This window comes from Medicago truncatula, chromosome 2 (assembly GCF_003473485.1).
Source record: "Medicago truncatula cultivar Jemalong A17 chromosome 2, MtrunA17r5.0-ANR, whole genome shotgun sequence".
NCBI lineage: Eukaryota > Viridiplantae > Streptophyta > Magnoliopsida > Fabales > Fabaceae > Medicago > Medicago truncatula.
Window position 1 is genome coordinate 48,806,170 of NC_053043.1, and position 16,131 is coordinate 48,822,300.

Consider the following 16,131-nt stretch of genomic DNA (forward strand, 5'->3'; position numbering starts at 1 on the left):
TCCAGGAGTAGGTAGTGGCTTTTTGCTAAATAGTTAAATATCTTTAGAGCATGATTATTTAATTAAATACAAATGTATAAGGTTATAAAATGACAAGACAACACTTGATAAAAACATTACTACAGAGATTTTTATGTTTTCTTGCTTTCCTACTTAGTAGTTTTGTTAACTTTTTTGTGCAGTCCATGACCTGTGCTCCTATTTCGCAGGTATCATTATTTAGTGATGTATTCAGAACATGAGAATAAACAAATGAAGGCAAAATTTTCTGTATATTTCTAAATAATGCAGTAAACCGCTGAGTCACATGGTATAAAAGTGTGGATGAACAATAATCATATACTCAGGGGATTTAGAACTTTGACTTTAGATTCCTTTACTTTTATCATTGGTTCGAAATCATAAGGTTGAAGAATTATGCTGCAATAAATTGTTTGTTGTTGATATGGAGATAAGAATTATGCACACAAAGTTGTCTAAGGTTGAAGAAAATTTGCAGTGAGTAATCTTCTCTAGCTCAAAAACCAAAACACCTTTTTGAACAAATTAATTTGAAGAAAAGCATTATAGGGTAAGTGTGGGAGACAGACACTAGTGAACAAATTAATTTAATCTCCTTATAGTATTATTGGTAACTTCTTTGTATTTCTGTATTATTATTAGTTCATGCACAGAACAAATGATCCAACCAAAAGTGTTACATGTAGTTAAGTTCAAATATTCAATCAGTGGCCATTTTCTCCTTGCACTAAACAGTAAACAAAGATAATTATTTTATTATTTGTAAACATTTTATTACAAAGACAGATACATTATTTAATTTCTCAACATGAAAGCACTCAAATATAAAAGCTAACTGAGGCAGGTTGGTGAAGGATTCTTGATTCCTTCTTCTGCACCTTTTATTCATTAGGTATAATAATATATGCTTAAGGAACCATAGACCTCTTCAGATAGAGATACTATTAGGAATTCCTCTAAAAGTTAGTCCTTCCTCACTAGAAGGATGAAGCAAAGTATAAGGCATCTGAACCGGTCCAAGACGGTGTCTTAGCTTCTCATCATTGTTTCTCTGAGCAAGATTCTTCTCAATTTCTGCCAACTTGTTTCCGAACTTCTTAAAGGCCTCTAATGCCCTTGTATCTGATGTCCAGTTTGGATTGTCTCTCTCTCCAAGGTACACTTCATCAGAAGCGTGCCTTGACAATATTTCTATAACGGAAAGGTCGATAAGCGTCTGAAACTTCGGTGTAATTGTCTTCAAGTATGCCTTTTGTGGACTTTTGACTAGCTCGTTGTATTCCGCTGACCCTTTCTCAGGCATGAATCTCCTACTGAGAGTTGGACGGTTTAATATTAAACCTCCGTAGGAATACTGTCCAAAATTAACAGCTGCATGAAGAGCTGAAGCAATCCATATGACAGTAGTGCAAACTTCGACTAGCTCTTCACGAGCTTGCATCTTAGGCCACCATGGCTCGTTTTTCTTATCACCGTGACCAACCTCTACGAGTTCTTTCCACCAAGCTTGGAGTTCAGAATCTTGTCTAAGTATGTCATCTGTGGTGTAGTACAAGGAGACATAGTCTTGAACCCATGTCTTTATTGCAGCCCATATCTCTAATCCATCATGAGCATAAGGGTAATCCTCTACAACAAGCTTAACACCACATGGGGAAGATGGCTCCTCAATTGCCATTCCTCTAAATAATAGTTTACAAACAACTTTACATTATAGTTAACATAAAAAGGTCATTAAGTTTATGTATTTTACTATGATCAAACCAGGTATACAAAAACTAAAATAACAACTTAACATTATGTATGTAACAAAAATACCTTTTTATAAGATCAGCAGGCAATGCTTGACCTGGCAAAGTCCAATTCTTGTAAACTTTAGAAGACATTTCCATAGAATATCTTCCCCACAAAAATGTTTTTTCTATGATGCCTCCATCGTTGACCAGGGATTGTCGAGCAAGAGAATTAATATTCATTGTGTCGCGATAGTGAGGATACAAAAGTTTATAAATGGGGTGAAGATAACTCAGATGCCTGTTAGTTGCTATGACAAATGGTTCAACAACTGCATGAGTATTTAACCTATTATCATCAAAAAATCAAGAATTAATTCATAGATAAATGTATAAAAAAACTATTTATGTTATTTATTAATAAAACTTATACCAATGGCTGACAAGTTGATGATAACAGGAATCATTCACTACTACATAAGCCTTAGCCAGTAACCAAATAGTACTTTCAACACCTTCTAGCGCGGGTTGATAAACATGACTAACAGCACCATGTTCATCTCCGTCAGGGTGTGGCAAACTCAACTCTATGGCCAGTGGCTTTAAAGTTTTGTCACTGCTCAAGAAAAGGATGGTTCGAGTAGCATAAGCCTTCGTTGGAGTTGAGTTTATTCGCCTTAAATATGGCATTATTGAGTCATGATGATCTAGCAGGAACAATTTCTTGTTTTGAATTGCCTTTAAAATCAAATACAATTGTCATTGTTGTTCATTTATGAACCATATAAGCATAAAATATAATAGAGTTCATCAAGCAAAATTTTACCTCTTCTACTGTGAGCCCTTCTAAATTAGGTTCCAGGTGTTCTTTGGTTATTTTACTGGTGTGATCACCATAGACTTGACTATCTAGCTTGCTTCGCGGAGGGAACTCCTGTAATAATCAAACAATGATCCTTCATGAAGTCACCCAAATCCATCGAATTAATGCCATCGATCAATAGCTAACTAACTTAGCATGCAAAGAAAATCCAAACTTTTGGTTTGAGTAGTTTTTATTGAAAACTCTTGAGCTTACCTGAAGGCAACAGATCACATTTGGATTTACTCCAGCTAGCATTTCTCTTGCAAATTCTTCATCAGTCATCCATGCAGACCTGCTTACTGTTCAATTAATAATATAGAATAGCGACTGTCAAATAAGATTAATTCTTGAGATCCAAAAGCACTTAACAGGTCCATTTTAGCTAAAAGTACTTTTAAGGTATGACAATGAAATACCTTGAAGTACTTTAGGTGGTGGATACTTGAGGAACTGTTCACCATCGGTTCGAAAGATTTCTTTGAGAACAGGTAACGGACTTATCTTGCTAAGTACATCTGTTGGCAGCTTAATTCCACCCTCATACAATCCATGAACTTCATCAAAGCTATCAAACTCATTTGGTGTGAAATTTAAATCAAAGATTACAGACTCTAATGCAGGGACCACATTTTGAGATACTGCTTTCAGTCCATAAGTAAGAAAATCTGATGATTTCAAGTGACCAAAAGCTTCATCTCTTGGAAGATACACAAAATCACTCCTACTCTCACTTTTAGGATCTGTTTAATAACAATGAAATATTATCAACACATTAACATTCTTGATTTCATAAAGTTTGATGCAAATTCCAAGTACCAAATTATTAAATGATATGGTAAGATGATAAAACATTACTGAATGTGTTAGTACCTTTCGGATTTGGTTTTCTGCCCGTTCTTCCCCGACGAGGATAAGGATATGTGTCAGACCCGCCAAGAACAGGACGAGCATGATTGTCACCTTTCTCCGGATTTCCTAAATCATTGTAGACATCATAATCATAGATTCTTTCCCATTCTTTGCGTTCTCCTGTTCCATCTCCTCTTAAATTGTTCAATTCTTCTTCTCTATAATGGACTAATGGAGCCGGTGTTTCACTAGGAAGATATGCCTGCCAAATAATTTTTTAATTTTCTTCCTCGTGATTTATGGCTTAACGTTCAACAATTTTAAAATAAACAAACATATATTAAACCTAAACGAGTATTTAGTAATGATATTCAGACACCTAATTTTTCATACACCTGTGACACCTGGTTAATCATGTATATATAATATACCTTATTGGCAAAGAAAATGCGGTCAAGTTTGTGGTGTTTGGCATTATAAATCCAGGAGTTGCATACAAAGTAGATGCTTCCATGATTTGGAATGTCTTCAAGAGTCAAACTCACAAGGAAAAACTCAGTTTGCATAAAGTTCTTGATGTAAAATGCTCCAGGAATTCCCATGTCATCATCCCATTCAAAATGAATTTTAAATGCAGATTGTCCTGCTCCCAATGTTGGTAAGGAAGTAATTATCCCTTCCAAAAAGGTAGCCTTTCCAAGCTTTCCTTTCCCATTTGCTAACAAAAATATAAAAAAAAAAAAAAAAAAAAAATTATTAAATGTATCAATACTAGTTTTCATTTTTTTGACAAAGCAAACTCAAATGCTATCAACATTCAGTTCAGTAATTTTATGTACAATTAGTAAAAGCTAAATATAAAAAATACTCTTGTCATGTGAACAAGACTTGCATCATATGCACACGGACTTGGATTTGTTACAATCAGCAATCGAAAGATTTATGTACTCGGTGTACGTTGGTAATCTAGTCATTAGATTGATATTTAACTGTCCAAATTTCAAATTTCATATTTCAGTTTTTTAATCAAAATATGTATTTAAATCTGAATTGTCAGATCTTGATCCAACAATCATTGTCGTAGTACTTCCGTAAATGTGTGGAATTGGTGGCTATAACAAACTCAAATCTCGATATGCACACCTCTATCTTATTTTCCTTTCAATCCAAGGCACACATACAATCATACATGTACTGAGTGGACAAATGGACTCTATCTTATTGGTTTAGACTCACTTTCTTTTTTTGAGCAAAATAGTTTAGACTCACATAAACACTTGTTATTGTGTTTGGAATGTTAAAACTACTCCTTCCGTCCTAAATTATAAATAGTTTTGAAAAGAAAAAAATTGTCCAAAATTATAAATCATTTTACAATAACATTGAAACATTAATGTTATTTTTTATATTATATCATTAACTATTTATTACTCAATCCATTTTCAATTATTTAATTTATCTTTCTCATAACATTTATTAAGGACATTTATGTAAAACAACTCATAATATCTCTTTCTCGTATAAAATTAATTACATTTTTTAATATGTGAAATATATAAAGCATCGTATAATTTATGACGTAGGGAGTATAATTTAAAATTGGCTAAAATATGGTTTTGGTCCCTGCAAATATGTCTCGTTTTGGTTTTAGTCCCTATAATTCTTTTTTGTTGTTTTTGGTCCCTGCAAATATGTCTCATTTTGGTTTTGGTCCTTGGCCCCACTTTTGTGATGATTTGCACACGTGACACATGTAGACTGAACCCATTTATTAGAAAAATAGTCCCTGCAAAATATTTTACTCTTGAAAGTAGTCCCTGAAGGGACTATTTTCAAAAACAAAATATTTTGCAGGGATCAAAAACAACAAATTTTTTTTACATGGACTAAAACCAAAACGAGGCATATTTGCAGGGATCAAAACCATATTTTAGCTTTTAAAATTTGTGCATATTTTAGTATACTTTGGCGGGAAAGAGAATGATTTTATTTTAATTTATTTTTGGGTAAAATGGAGAAAGGGTTTTAATGTGGGGAGGAAAAGAAAGGGATTTTAAAATGATTTGTGTTGGGGTTGATAGGATAGAGGAGAAATTTAAATTGAATGAAAATATAAAATTACATTTTTACCCTTATAAGATTTAAGTCCACGTTAACAACTACGAAGGTATTTTCCTCGAAAAAGTCTCAACTCAAGCAAAAACTTCCCCTTCCAAAGGGAGACAAAATTAGCTTAAGTGAGATTTTGCACTCCTCTCTTCCCCTTAAGAAATGAACAAGACCTCAAAATTTAAAATAATCTTTTTTTAACTGTTTTTCCCTCATCAAACAAACCATAAAAGATCTAAGTTCAATTTCACTTAAATATTGGTTAACTATATTTATTGTACATAAGTCTTTATTGAATTATCCCTTACTATATATAGCGAATTAATACAAGCCCTCAATACATAGAATTTGTTTGAAAATGTCGGATTTTAAGTTTATAGCTTGATAACGTCCCTAAAAAAATAAAAAAATTATAGCTGGATAACTTATAAGTTTATATTTGTACCAAAGGAAAAAAAAAACTTATCAGTTTATATGACAAAAAAAAAAAAAAAACTCATTTGATAATATTTTTTTCTCAGGATCTTATAAAAAAAATTATTAGCTTATAACTTATTTTAATAAACTAATTCAATTAACATATTGCCTACTGTTTTTTCTCTTAGTTTTATTTTTCTCGTTTTACTTGAAAAAAATTAAATAGTAGATAAACATCTTTGTTATATCATTTTATATTTAAATAGTTTACCGGTTATCCGTCATTTTTTGTCAAACAATGACATAATTAGTTATTCATGATAATCATATATATAATTAAAATACATCCTTCATTTCACACTCAAAGTATAGTATAGTGACAAGTGAATGAGAGTAATAATAACTAAATGAAATGAAGAAATTACCATCAGGTTTAGTTGCACTAATTAACTGAAGAGAAACGGAACGGCCTAAGAAAGCAGTGAGATTATCAAGTGTTGAACCAAGAATATCGAAACCTTGACCAATAACTCCACCAACACTGGTTAAGCTATTTATATCTAAAACATTTTTTCTCATCAACACCACCGTTCCTTTTATCTTATGACCCCTATTCAATATCCCCGTCACCCCTGAAAACATCTTTGCAAATAACTTAATTTATTTAGCAACGCTGATCAGAGTTCGTGAGGATGTCAAACACAGGATACAAGTATTTATATAGAGGAGAGGTAACTTAATTATAAATGGCAGAGTTAATATTTTAATATTTTTATTAAAATAAAAATGCTTTATCGTTTTCTTCATTTTTTTTTTTACAAAGTCACTATTGCGATAAAATTATGTAATTACTATACCAAAAAATTATTTAAAGTGACTTATTGTGTACTGTACACTGAATCCAACGTGCAATCTCATGCTGCGTTCGTGCATGCAAAAGAACGAAACAGCTATCCAAATGTCAATGACTGGTATACATTCCGACTCAGATCCTCTGTAGCTCACTTTGAGTTTGCGGTGCAGATTCTTTTGCAGACTAGTATTAATTATTTTATTCAATTTATATACTCCAGATTCACTTAATTAATTCTCACTTCAAGTTAAGTTTTTCTTTTATTGTCACAAATAACTGATACGTATTGTTTAATGTATGCACTATTCAAAAAATAAATGAATAAATTTAAAGGCACTTGGCAAGATCAATACACAGATGTCAACTCACCGGCATCATAATTTCCACGCACCCGCTACCAATACGACGTTCTATTTTTTTTAAGGAAACTATTTATAAGAAATATTTAGCTTTTTTTATTCATGGTATAAATAATATGTTTGGTCTTTATTCTAAGCAAGATACATCAATTACTCAATGAATCTAAAAAGTCAAATTTTTTTTATAAATATGATCGGAGGGAGTACATTGATATGTTTTGCGTAAAAAAGAAAAAGCAATAATATGAAAATATATTAAAAAATGGTTGCTAATAAATATGGTAGAGGTAAGCTTCGTTTTAGGTACATGTATAGTATTATACATTTTTATATAAAGGTGATAGTGTCAATTTAGAGCCACAGGTAGAGAGCTCCACCTCTGAGTGTGACTGTGTGAGGTGTCTAACGAAGTCCATGCAAGAAAGACAACGAGCGCAAAGTGCCATAACTCATAAGCACCGCATGGGACAAATTTGGACATACATAGTGTATGAGTTTCTATATAGAAAAAAAAAAAAAAAACGATATTCATTCATTCAGATAAAGTATGTCAGATACAAACATCGTAAAAAACGTACGTAAAGGTAAATCTGCGAATAAATTCACAGCACCCAAATTAATAACATGCAACGGTATAATGCCTACAAATAATATACTCATGTTTACGGATCTGCAACGCTGACGTCCAAATCACTGATTGAATTTGTAATTCACTGATGTCGATCTTTCAATAGAAACTAAACAAACATTGCGACAAGACGCAAAATCAAACGCCACACAAGACGACGAACAACACAACGTCGCACTAGACGATGAAATCACAAAACACAAAAGGAAAAACTTGATAAATATGAAAATAAAAATAAAAAGATGTAGGGGGTGATTATAGGTTAAAAAATGATATAAATCATTCATCCTCAATGAATAAAGGAGAAAGAAAGTTTAGAAAGAAGTTGAAGTTTCTCTCACTAAAAAATTAGAGCGGACATAGTGTATGAGTTATTACACTCACATTCATGATTTATTATTTGTAGGGCTTGTTCGTTCAATAAGAGGTGCAAGGTTTTGTTGTTGTTCACATTAAAGGTTTGACAATTCTTAGTTAAGCTGACGAGTATTCCTCCTGAAGCTAGAATTTTTTAAAGGCCACGTTATGGTTATTAATTTTGTTCTTTGTCAAGTTAATCCTTGTTGGAAGAAGGGCCATTATGGGATTCATCGCTAATTATCCGAACTATGAGCTTAGAATTGCAAACAATGATCAATTTCGAAAAGTCTTCATGGTTATGAGATAAGTATGGTATAACCAAAAATTATTCTATCTAAAAATTGAACTCGAATTCTCTCGAACAATTCATCATTTAACATAATCTATTAACCACTTAGTCAAATTGTTTGGTTTAGTTGTGAAGACACTTTTATGTAATATTCTTTGCTCGATTCTAGGACCACCTTATCACTCATGCTACTGAATTTTGGTTTATATTAGATCAGTCACATTTGTACAATGTGGTAAACTATTTGAGGTTATACTTTTTGATTTAAATCATTATCCCATAAGTTGAATTATGTTACGCCACAAATTTATTATGTGATGTTTTCTACGTTTGTGGGTGTTTAAAACATTTTTAGGATCCTTAAAAAATAATCAGGATAAAGGGTGTCTCGCACCATCAAAATTCTCTGCAAAATTGAGTGGTGGAGTGAAATTTTAATCTATGCAAAATAGAGAATAAAAACCGATATGAAAATAAAAATTCTACCAACTTTTTTATAGAAAAAATACATTAAATTAAAAATAATTTCTTTTCAGGTGTAGTCATTAGTCAAGGTTGCCTCATGGTTTTGAGAGGTTTTCCCTTTGATTGCGATAAATAACTATGGTAATGACCAAAATGATGACCTTACTTCACTGCCTTTAGACAAAGTATAAAGATTTTTTTATTTTAGCAAAGTATAAAGATTTTGTTGTACATATATAAAGTGGGAGAAAAATTATGTTGTTTTTCTTAAAAACATTAAGTTAATTGCTAAAAAAAAAAAAATTGGAACAAAAGCAAATTTATTGCATATCATTAATAATCAAGGGGTAAAAAGTATGAGGTACCTCATGAAAAATATGGGGTTAGGGTGGGATAAGACCGCTCTAGCAATACTATGAGCTACCCTATTTGTTTGCCTCATAACAAACGACACTACATAATCGGGATTAGCACTTAATAAGCTCTTAATTTCGGTTACTAAATCACCAAATTCATTGAGAGGGACATTGTGAACTTTAAGAGCGTCCACCAAAGTCTTGCTATCCGTTTCAAATGTTACGTAGTTGATGTAGGATTTTTACATCTCATAAAACTATTTACACGTAAGTATAATAGGATCGTTTCCGCAGGGAGTTGCATATTTCATAAGCATTTTCACAATATTTGTCACATTAAGTGTTTGAGTATAAATTGTTTGTTTGTGTAAAACTATTTTCCTATTCGACATAAAAGTAAAACGAGAAGAGATATGGCTATTTGGCTTGCAGTCGGAGACATCAACCAAGCGTAACAACTACATCTCTCGATCGATTAACGGATTCTAGCTTTTTAAATGATATTATCACAATCACTCGACAATATCATTCGTGTCCAAATGATATCGTTATTTCTAAGGGATCGTTTAAACATCGATTTCCCAAACATTTAAACGATCACAAAGTCGATTGGATAGTTTAATCGACGATTTCCCAACCGATTAAATTACCAAAAAGCATTAAGTCCTAGATTAAAAGTGATTATCAAATATTAACTTCCATGTCTAGAGTGATAACTTAATATAGATTGTTATTCTATTTCTAGATTCAAAAGTATGTGTTCATATCATTTTGAATCTCAATAAAACAATAAAAGCAAGAATAACAACAATATTAAACAAATAGCTAGAACCATATATTAAAGGCTTAAACAAACTTTTTACCCCCTAAGTTTGCAAAGGTTGCAATTTTGACCCCCTATTAAAAAAAATGGCAAAAATGACCCCTTATGCTTAGCCCCTTTTGCAAAACCCCAATTTTGACCTGGTCAATCTTGCATGGCATGCCACATAACTTAAAGAACTGACAGCTGTTTATTTTTTGAATAAAAAAATAAAGAAAATTCTACATGTATATATTATGAATTAAAAAAATAGAAAAGAATAGGAAGGAGCACGTGAGAAGCTCCCACCATTCTTTCTCTCTCATCTTTATTCATCAATCTCCTCATTCATCATCTTCTTTACCCGGCAATCCATCAAACCCAACAACTACTTATTCTCTTTTCATAAATTAATTAAAACAAAAGAAAAAAATAAAATTAAAAACATTATGTATCAAATTAGAACTGACCCATCCTCCTTTAAAATTAAAATCAAAATCAAAATCAACACACATCCTTATCCTTCATCACCAACGCTCATCCTCTCTTCAGATTCATCATCATCGTTCATCCCATCATGATCCTTCATTTTTGGAATATTGACCCACAAAATCTTTTTCATTCTCTTTCTAATCTGACCCATAAAATATGAATCAAATAAAAATTGACTCATCCTCCTTCAAAACTCACAGATTTGGAATATTGAAAATTGAAGGTGGTGATCTAGGGTTGCGTGAAAGAAGAAGAATGATTGTTTTCATTTTAGATGAAGGACCAGTAATGTGACTTTGGAAAATAAATGAAAAAGATGAAGGAGTGGAGCAAAAGTGAGAGAACAAAAGTGATAGCAAAATAGACTCAGCCACCCCCATGTGAAGGTGGAATAATGAAGTGAAGAAGAAGGAGAAGAATAATAAAACTTAAAGAAGAAGGATGAAGATTAGTGAGAATGAAGAACGGGAGAGATGAAGCTGGAGGGAGAGGTGGTGGTGTGAGAACTCACGTGCACTCTCCTTCTTTTTTTTCCTTTTTTAATTTTTTTAATTCAATTGATAAATATGTGGCTTTTTATTTTTTTTTTAATTTGAAAATTACACATGTGGCATCCAACTCACTCAAGTGAGGTGCCACATATGCGTTGATCGAGTCAAAATTGAGGTTTTGCAAAAGGGGATAAACATAAGGGGTCGCTTTTGCCATTTTTTTTAATAGGGGACCAAAATTGCAACCTTTGTAAACTTAAGGGGTAAAAAGTGCGTTTAAGCCTATATTAAATGATCAAAAGATTACATAATAGCTTATTTGAATACCTCAAAACCACAAGAGTAGATGTAGCTACATATGTCTATGATAGCTTTGCAAAGGAGGAAGAAAAGATGAAGATTCCATGACAAGATCCATGATGTCTCAACAAATCTTGGCTTGAATCTACTCCTAACTACCTTGCTTTGTGTTTCTCTCTCTAGAAAATGCCCTAACCTCTCTCTAAAACCAGAAAAATGTAAAAGACGATGTAAAAGAATGGTTGGAAAGAGAAGAGAAAATTATTTATATGGGCCACTTCTGCGAAATTTCACTAATAGCTAAATATTTCGCTATTAGTGAAATGTGTGAAATATGCCTCTGCACCAATGGAGTTGCTCCACGTGGCCCTTATCCACTTGATCCTCCTGAGTTCGCCTCCAACTACGCTGATATCGAAACTCCCTGTGAGCTTTTCGCCAATAGCGACATTTTCGCTAATAGCAAATTTCTTGAAGTCCTGCTTTTGACTTCGCCCCCAGCTTCGCTGATGGCGAAACTCCCTGTGACATTTTCGCTAATAGCGACATTTTCGCTAATAGCGACTTTCTTGTGAACTTTTGGCAATTCTTGCTCCTTGCTTGTATTTTCCTGCACAAAAGAGTAAAGTAAGGCATGCAAAGCATAAATGGCATTAAGGCACATAATTGAAGCTTTTCCATCAACAACTCATCAAACATGCCTAAACTAACACATGAATTAGATCATTTTGAGCACTTATCAGTAGTGCAGGTGGTTCGATATTGCCATTTTTAGAGAGTGGAGAAGACCAAGAGATTCAGCTTCCAGGATAGATACAGATAAGTGCAAGTATTCAGATTTACCCATTAATAGTGCTCCTGATGAGTCTCTAAAACACAATCCATAAGCCATTGTTGTGTTATTATTGAAGATGGCAACATTGACATTGTATTTGATGTGTCCCAATGCCAGTATAGTCCAAATTGGGTGATGACCTTGGGGGCACGCCGGATGTTTAGCTCTTTGCATGAAACTCCATTCGTATAGCACATCATGAGCTCGTGTAACAATAAAGGGTGGTGTAGTGTATGTAGCTTCCTAAAGCTTAGCATTACGACTCTTCCACAGGCTCCAGGGTGTCATGGCAACTAAGAGTCTGTCTTATTCCTTCAACCTGGTGAATAACTCAAACATCATAATCGAGAAATTACTCGCCCTAGTGAGCAACTCACGAATAATGTTGTCAATGCCTAGACGGTCCCAACACTCAATGGATTTGGAGCAAATAAAGAAGATGTGCATATGAAATTCTGCCAAGAGATCACAAGAGACACATGATTTGGTGCATGGAATGCCACAGGTGGAAAGGTTGACCCTTGTCGCAAGCATTGATGCGTTGTTTGCGAAAGAAAAGCACGAACTCAAGGTGGTACTTTGAGAGTCCAAAGGAGCTTGCAATGAGAACTATTCAGAGGCTCAGAAGCATGGATGAGATTAATGCAAAATATGTATGCAAATTTAACCGTATAGAAACCATTAGTTGTCGCCCTCCATACACGAGAGTCATCTGCAGGCCGAGAGTATAAAGGTGTGGCAAGGATGGCGTTAGCATCTGTGTGAGTGAAAAGCAGTCGCGCAATAGTTTGGTCCTATGATAGGGATCCCGGGTTCATCAAATGACTAACTGTTAGGTCCTCATAAAAATGCGGAGGGGTAGTTCACGGTTTGAAGGATGGGAGGTTGCGCACCCAAGGCATGTTCCACACATTAATTTTGGCACCATCACCAATCTTCAATATATGACCCAATGTAAGCAAGTGTTGGGTACTCCAAAGACTTCTCCAAGTAAAGCTTGGATTATGGCCAATAGGGACCTCCAAGAAATCCCTTCGCGGGTAATATTTGGCTTTGAGAACACGAGTAAGAAGTGAAGAAGAGTTAGACAAGAGTTTCCAACTTTGCTTACCTAACATAGATAGGTTGAAAGCTTCCATATTACGAAAGCCTAGGCCTCTATGATTTTTGTGTAGAGTTAGTTTGTCCCACCGCATCCGGTTTATTCCACGGCGACCATTCTTATTAGAACCCCAGTAGAAAGAATTCATGATCCGTTCAATTTCCTCACAGAGAGTTAGGGAGAAGGAATGCACCCATGCAGTACAATGGAATTGCCTGAGCTACAGGTTTGATCAAAACTTCCTTGGGAGAGAGAACGAGCACTCCAAGAGCGACAGTTTTTCCAAATACGATCCTTCAAGTAAGAGAAGATGGCTTTCTTACTGTGTCCTGCCATAGAGGGGAGGCCGAGATATTTACCATAACCAATTGTATCAGTGACACTGAGGAAAGATGAGATCGCGGTAACAACATCAGGTGGAGTGTTAGCACTGAAAGCAACAACTAATTTGCCATTGTTGATAGCTTGACCCGATGCAAGTTCATAGTTGGAAAGAATTTATTTTAAACTTTGTGCTTCTTGAGTAGTTGCCTTACAAAAGAGAAAACTATCATCCGTAAATAGGAGGTGGCTGATCGGTGGGGCACTTCGGCAAACACGGGTACCGTGGAGTTTACCTTTGTATTTTTTTATGATAGAGGAGAAACCTTAAGCTCATGAAATATAAAGGTAGGGGGAACGAGGACAACCTTGACGGAGTCCTCGTTGTGGAGTAATCGGCCCAATTCGATCCCGTTGAACAATACGTGATATTCCGCATAAGTGATGCACATCATCATCCAAGAGATCCACTTAGAGTTAAAGGGTTAATTGTTAATTGACTCTCATAAAACCTGAAAAAATAACTATATATAAAAGGCTTAAATATGAAAATGGTCCCTGCAAATATCTGGCGTTTTGCTTTTAGCCCTATAATAATATTTTTTTGGTCCTTCGTATTTTGTTTTAATCCTTGTAAAATCATTTCATATTGAAATTGGTCCCTATAATATTCATTTTAGTCCTCATTTTGAGGGACTAAAATCAAATATTCTACATATTACAAGGACCAAATCCAATATGAATCAATTTTACAAGGATTAAAACAAAATACCAAGGTCCAAAACCAAATTTTTTATATTTGCACTGACTAAAACCAAAAAAATATTTTTACAGAGACTAAATCCAAAATGTCAGATATTTGCAGGGACTATTTTCATATTTAAGTCTATATAAAAATATAGATTATATCCTTGTAATTTGATATTTTTCTATTTTTGACCTCGTATTTTTTTAAGTAGTTATAATATAAACTCTAGAAAAGTTAAATAAAGGTTGAATGTTTTCATGATTTATTACACACATGTTTAGAACGTTAAAATATGACTTTGTAAAGTTTCATAGTATTTCGACTACGTCCAATTTATTTTGTTTTTTAACAAAAACGTGTAAAATTGTAATTTTGTACTGAATAAGCATATACTCACAATAATATTGTTTTGATATTTGTAAATAATTTAAAATGATAATTTAAAATAACAGATATAACAATAATATTGTTATTCTTAAAAAAAACAATAATATTGTTATCTTTGCCAAAAGAAAATGTCGTACAAATCAATAATAAAATCATAAAAAAAAAATCAATAAATCAAACCAAACAAATAAAAAGAGTAAACTGCAATCTCCTCTTTTAAAGATCCGTAGATTACATTACACTTCCATATTATATCATAGTGTACACTCTCACTCTCTCTTATGCAACACATATTAAAAAAAATTACATTCGTCAGAGATGCTTTAATTGTATTTCTCTTCCCTCTTATATTGAAATTTAACACTTTGGGTATTAGCTGAGTGGTAAAATCTTGGCATTGTAATGTCAAAGTAGTGATTTCGAATCCCTTTGTGGACAATTGTTAAATTGTCATTAGTGTCATCTGAATGAATAAAAATTTCTCCCTTCAATTTATTTTAAAAAATATATTATTTCTAACAGTTTGGCTATAATTACGAAACACACAAAATTTGAAGAAAAACAGCATTGCAAGTCCATTTGAATATAATCAAAATTCTAATGCATGATTTATTTGTTTTTGATTCATAATATAATATCATTAACGTGTGTTTGGTTTGCAAAACAGTAAGCACTTGACATAACAGTACAAGATAGAACAATACAACACAAGACAGAACAGCACAGGACAAATTTTTTATGGCATTGAGTAATTTTTTTGTTTTATACGATTTTTGAGGGACAAAATGCTATTTTGGTATTTTAGACAACTTGTATGTGGGACAAAAAGTTGTGTTGTGGTTTGGTGAGGGACAAAAATATGAGTTTTTGTCTTATCCCTTGCCTCCAGTTTGTCCTGTACCTGAAACAGTTTTACAAATCAAACACTGGACAACTAGAATTGTTCTGTCCTGTCCTTTATTTTAAACTCTATTATAAAATACAAATCAATACAAGATAAAATTTTGACAAATTACTAAAGCAATAAAAATACGACTATTTAAAAATGAATTTTATATTATAAATCATCAACTTAATAATAAAATTTTAAATTTAATTATCATTGACATTGAAAATTATAAAGAAATGAATTATTTTTTCTTAAATGGTGGCTCAATGTTTGTAGATATCGTAAACATATTTATTTATGTTAAAATGAATTAAAGTATACATGTTTAATTTTTTAAAAGATAAGAGTGTAATTCAAGTATCCCTTGAGGGATAGGCGTATAATTTACTTTCGATTTTTACTACTCAAAAAAAGAGAGTGCATATTTTAACATAAGAGATGAGAAGAGTGTAATTCAAGT

General features: G+C 33.0%; 1 protein-coding gene across 1 annotated transcript; it reads right to left on the bottom strand.

Moving 5' to 3' along the window:
• Window positions 1–772: 772 nt before the first annotated feature.
• On the bottom strand, window positions 773–6,636 carry LOC11441966 (seed linoleate 9S-lipoxygenase-3). Its single transcript, XM_003597511.2, has 9 exons — window positions 6,420–6,636; window positions 3,900–4,186; window positions 3,490–3,730; window positions 3,036–3,359; window positions 2,833–2,918; window positions 2,581–2,688; window positions 2,188–2,492; window positions 1,840–2,103; window positions 773–1,703 (listed from the first exon to the last, which is right to left on the bottom strand). Exons 1-9 carry the CDS (start codon window positions 6,634–6,636, stop codon window positions 950–952), a joined length of 2,586 nt encoding a protein of 861 aa, XP_003597559.1. The 3' UTR covers window positions 773–949.
• Between the last annotated feature and the right edge of the window lie 9,495 nt (window positions 6,637–16,131).

Excerpts from the sequence above, each read along its gene's own strand:
- LOC11441966 (XM_003597511.2), bottom strand. The coding sequence starts at position 6,636 with ATGTTTTCAGGGGTGACGGGGATATTGAATAGGGGTCATAAGATAAAA. Across the intron at positions 2,493-2,580 it reads AAGGGCTCACAGTAGAAGAG|GCAATTCAAAACAAGAAATT; the intron begins GTAAAATTTTGC and ends TTGATTTTAAAG. Across the intron at positions 1,704-1,839 it reads CCTGCTGATCTTATAAAAAG|AGGAATGGCAATTGAGGAGC; the intron begins GTATTTTTGTTA and ends ACTATTATTTAG.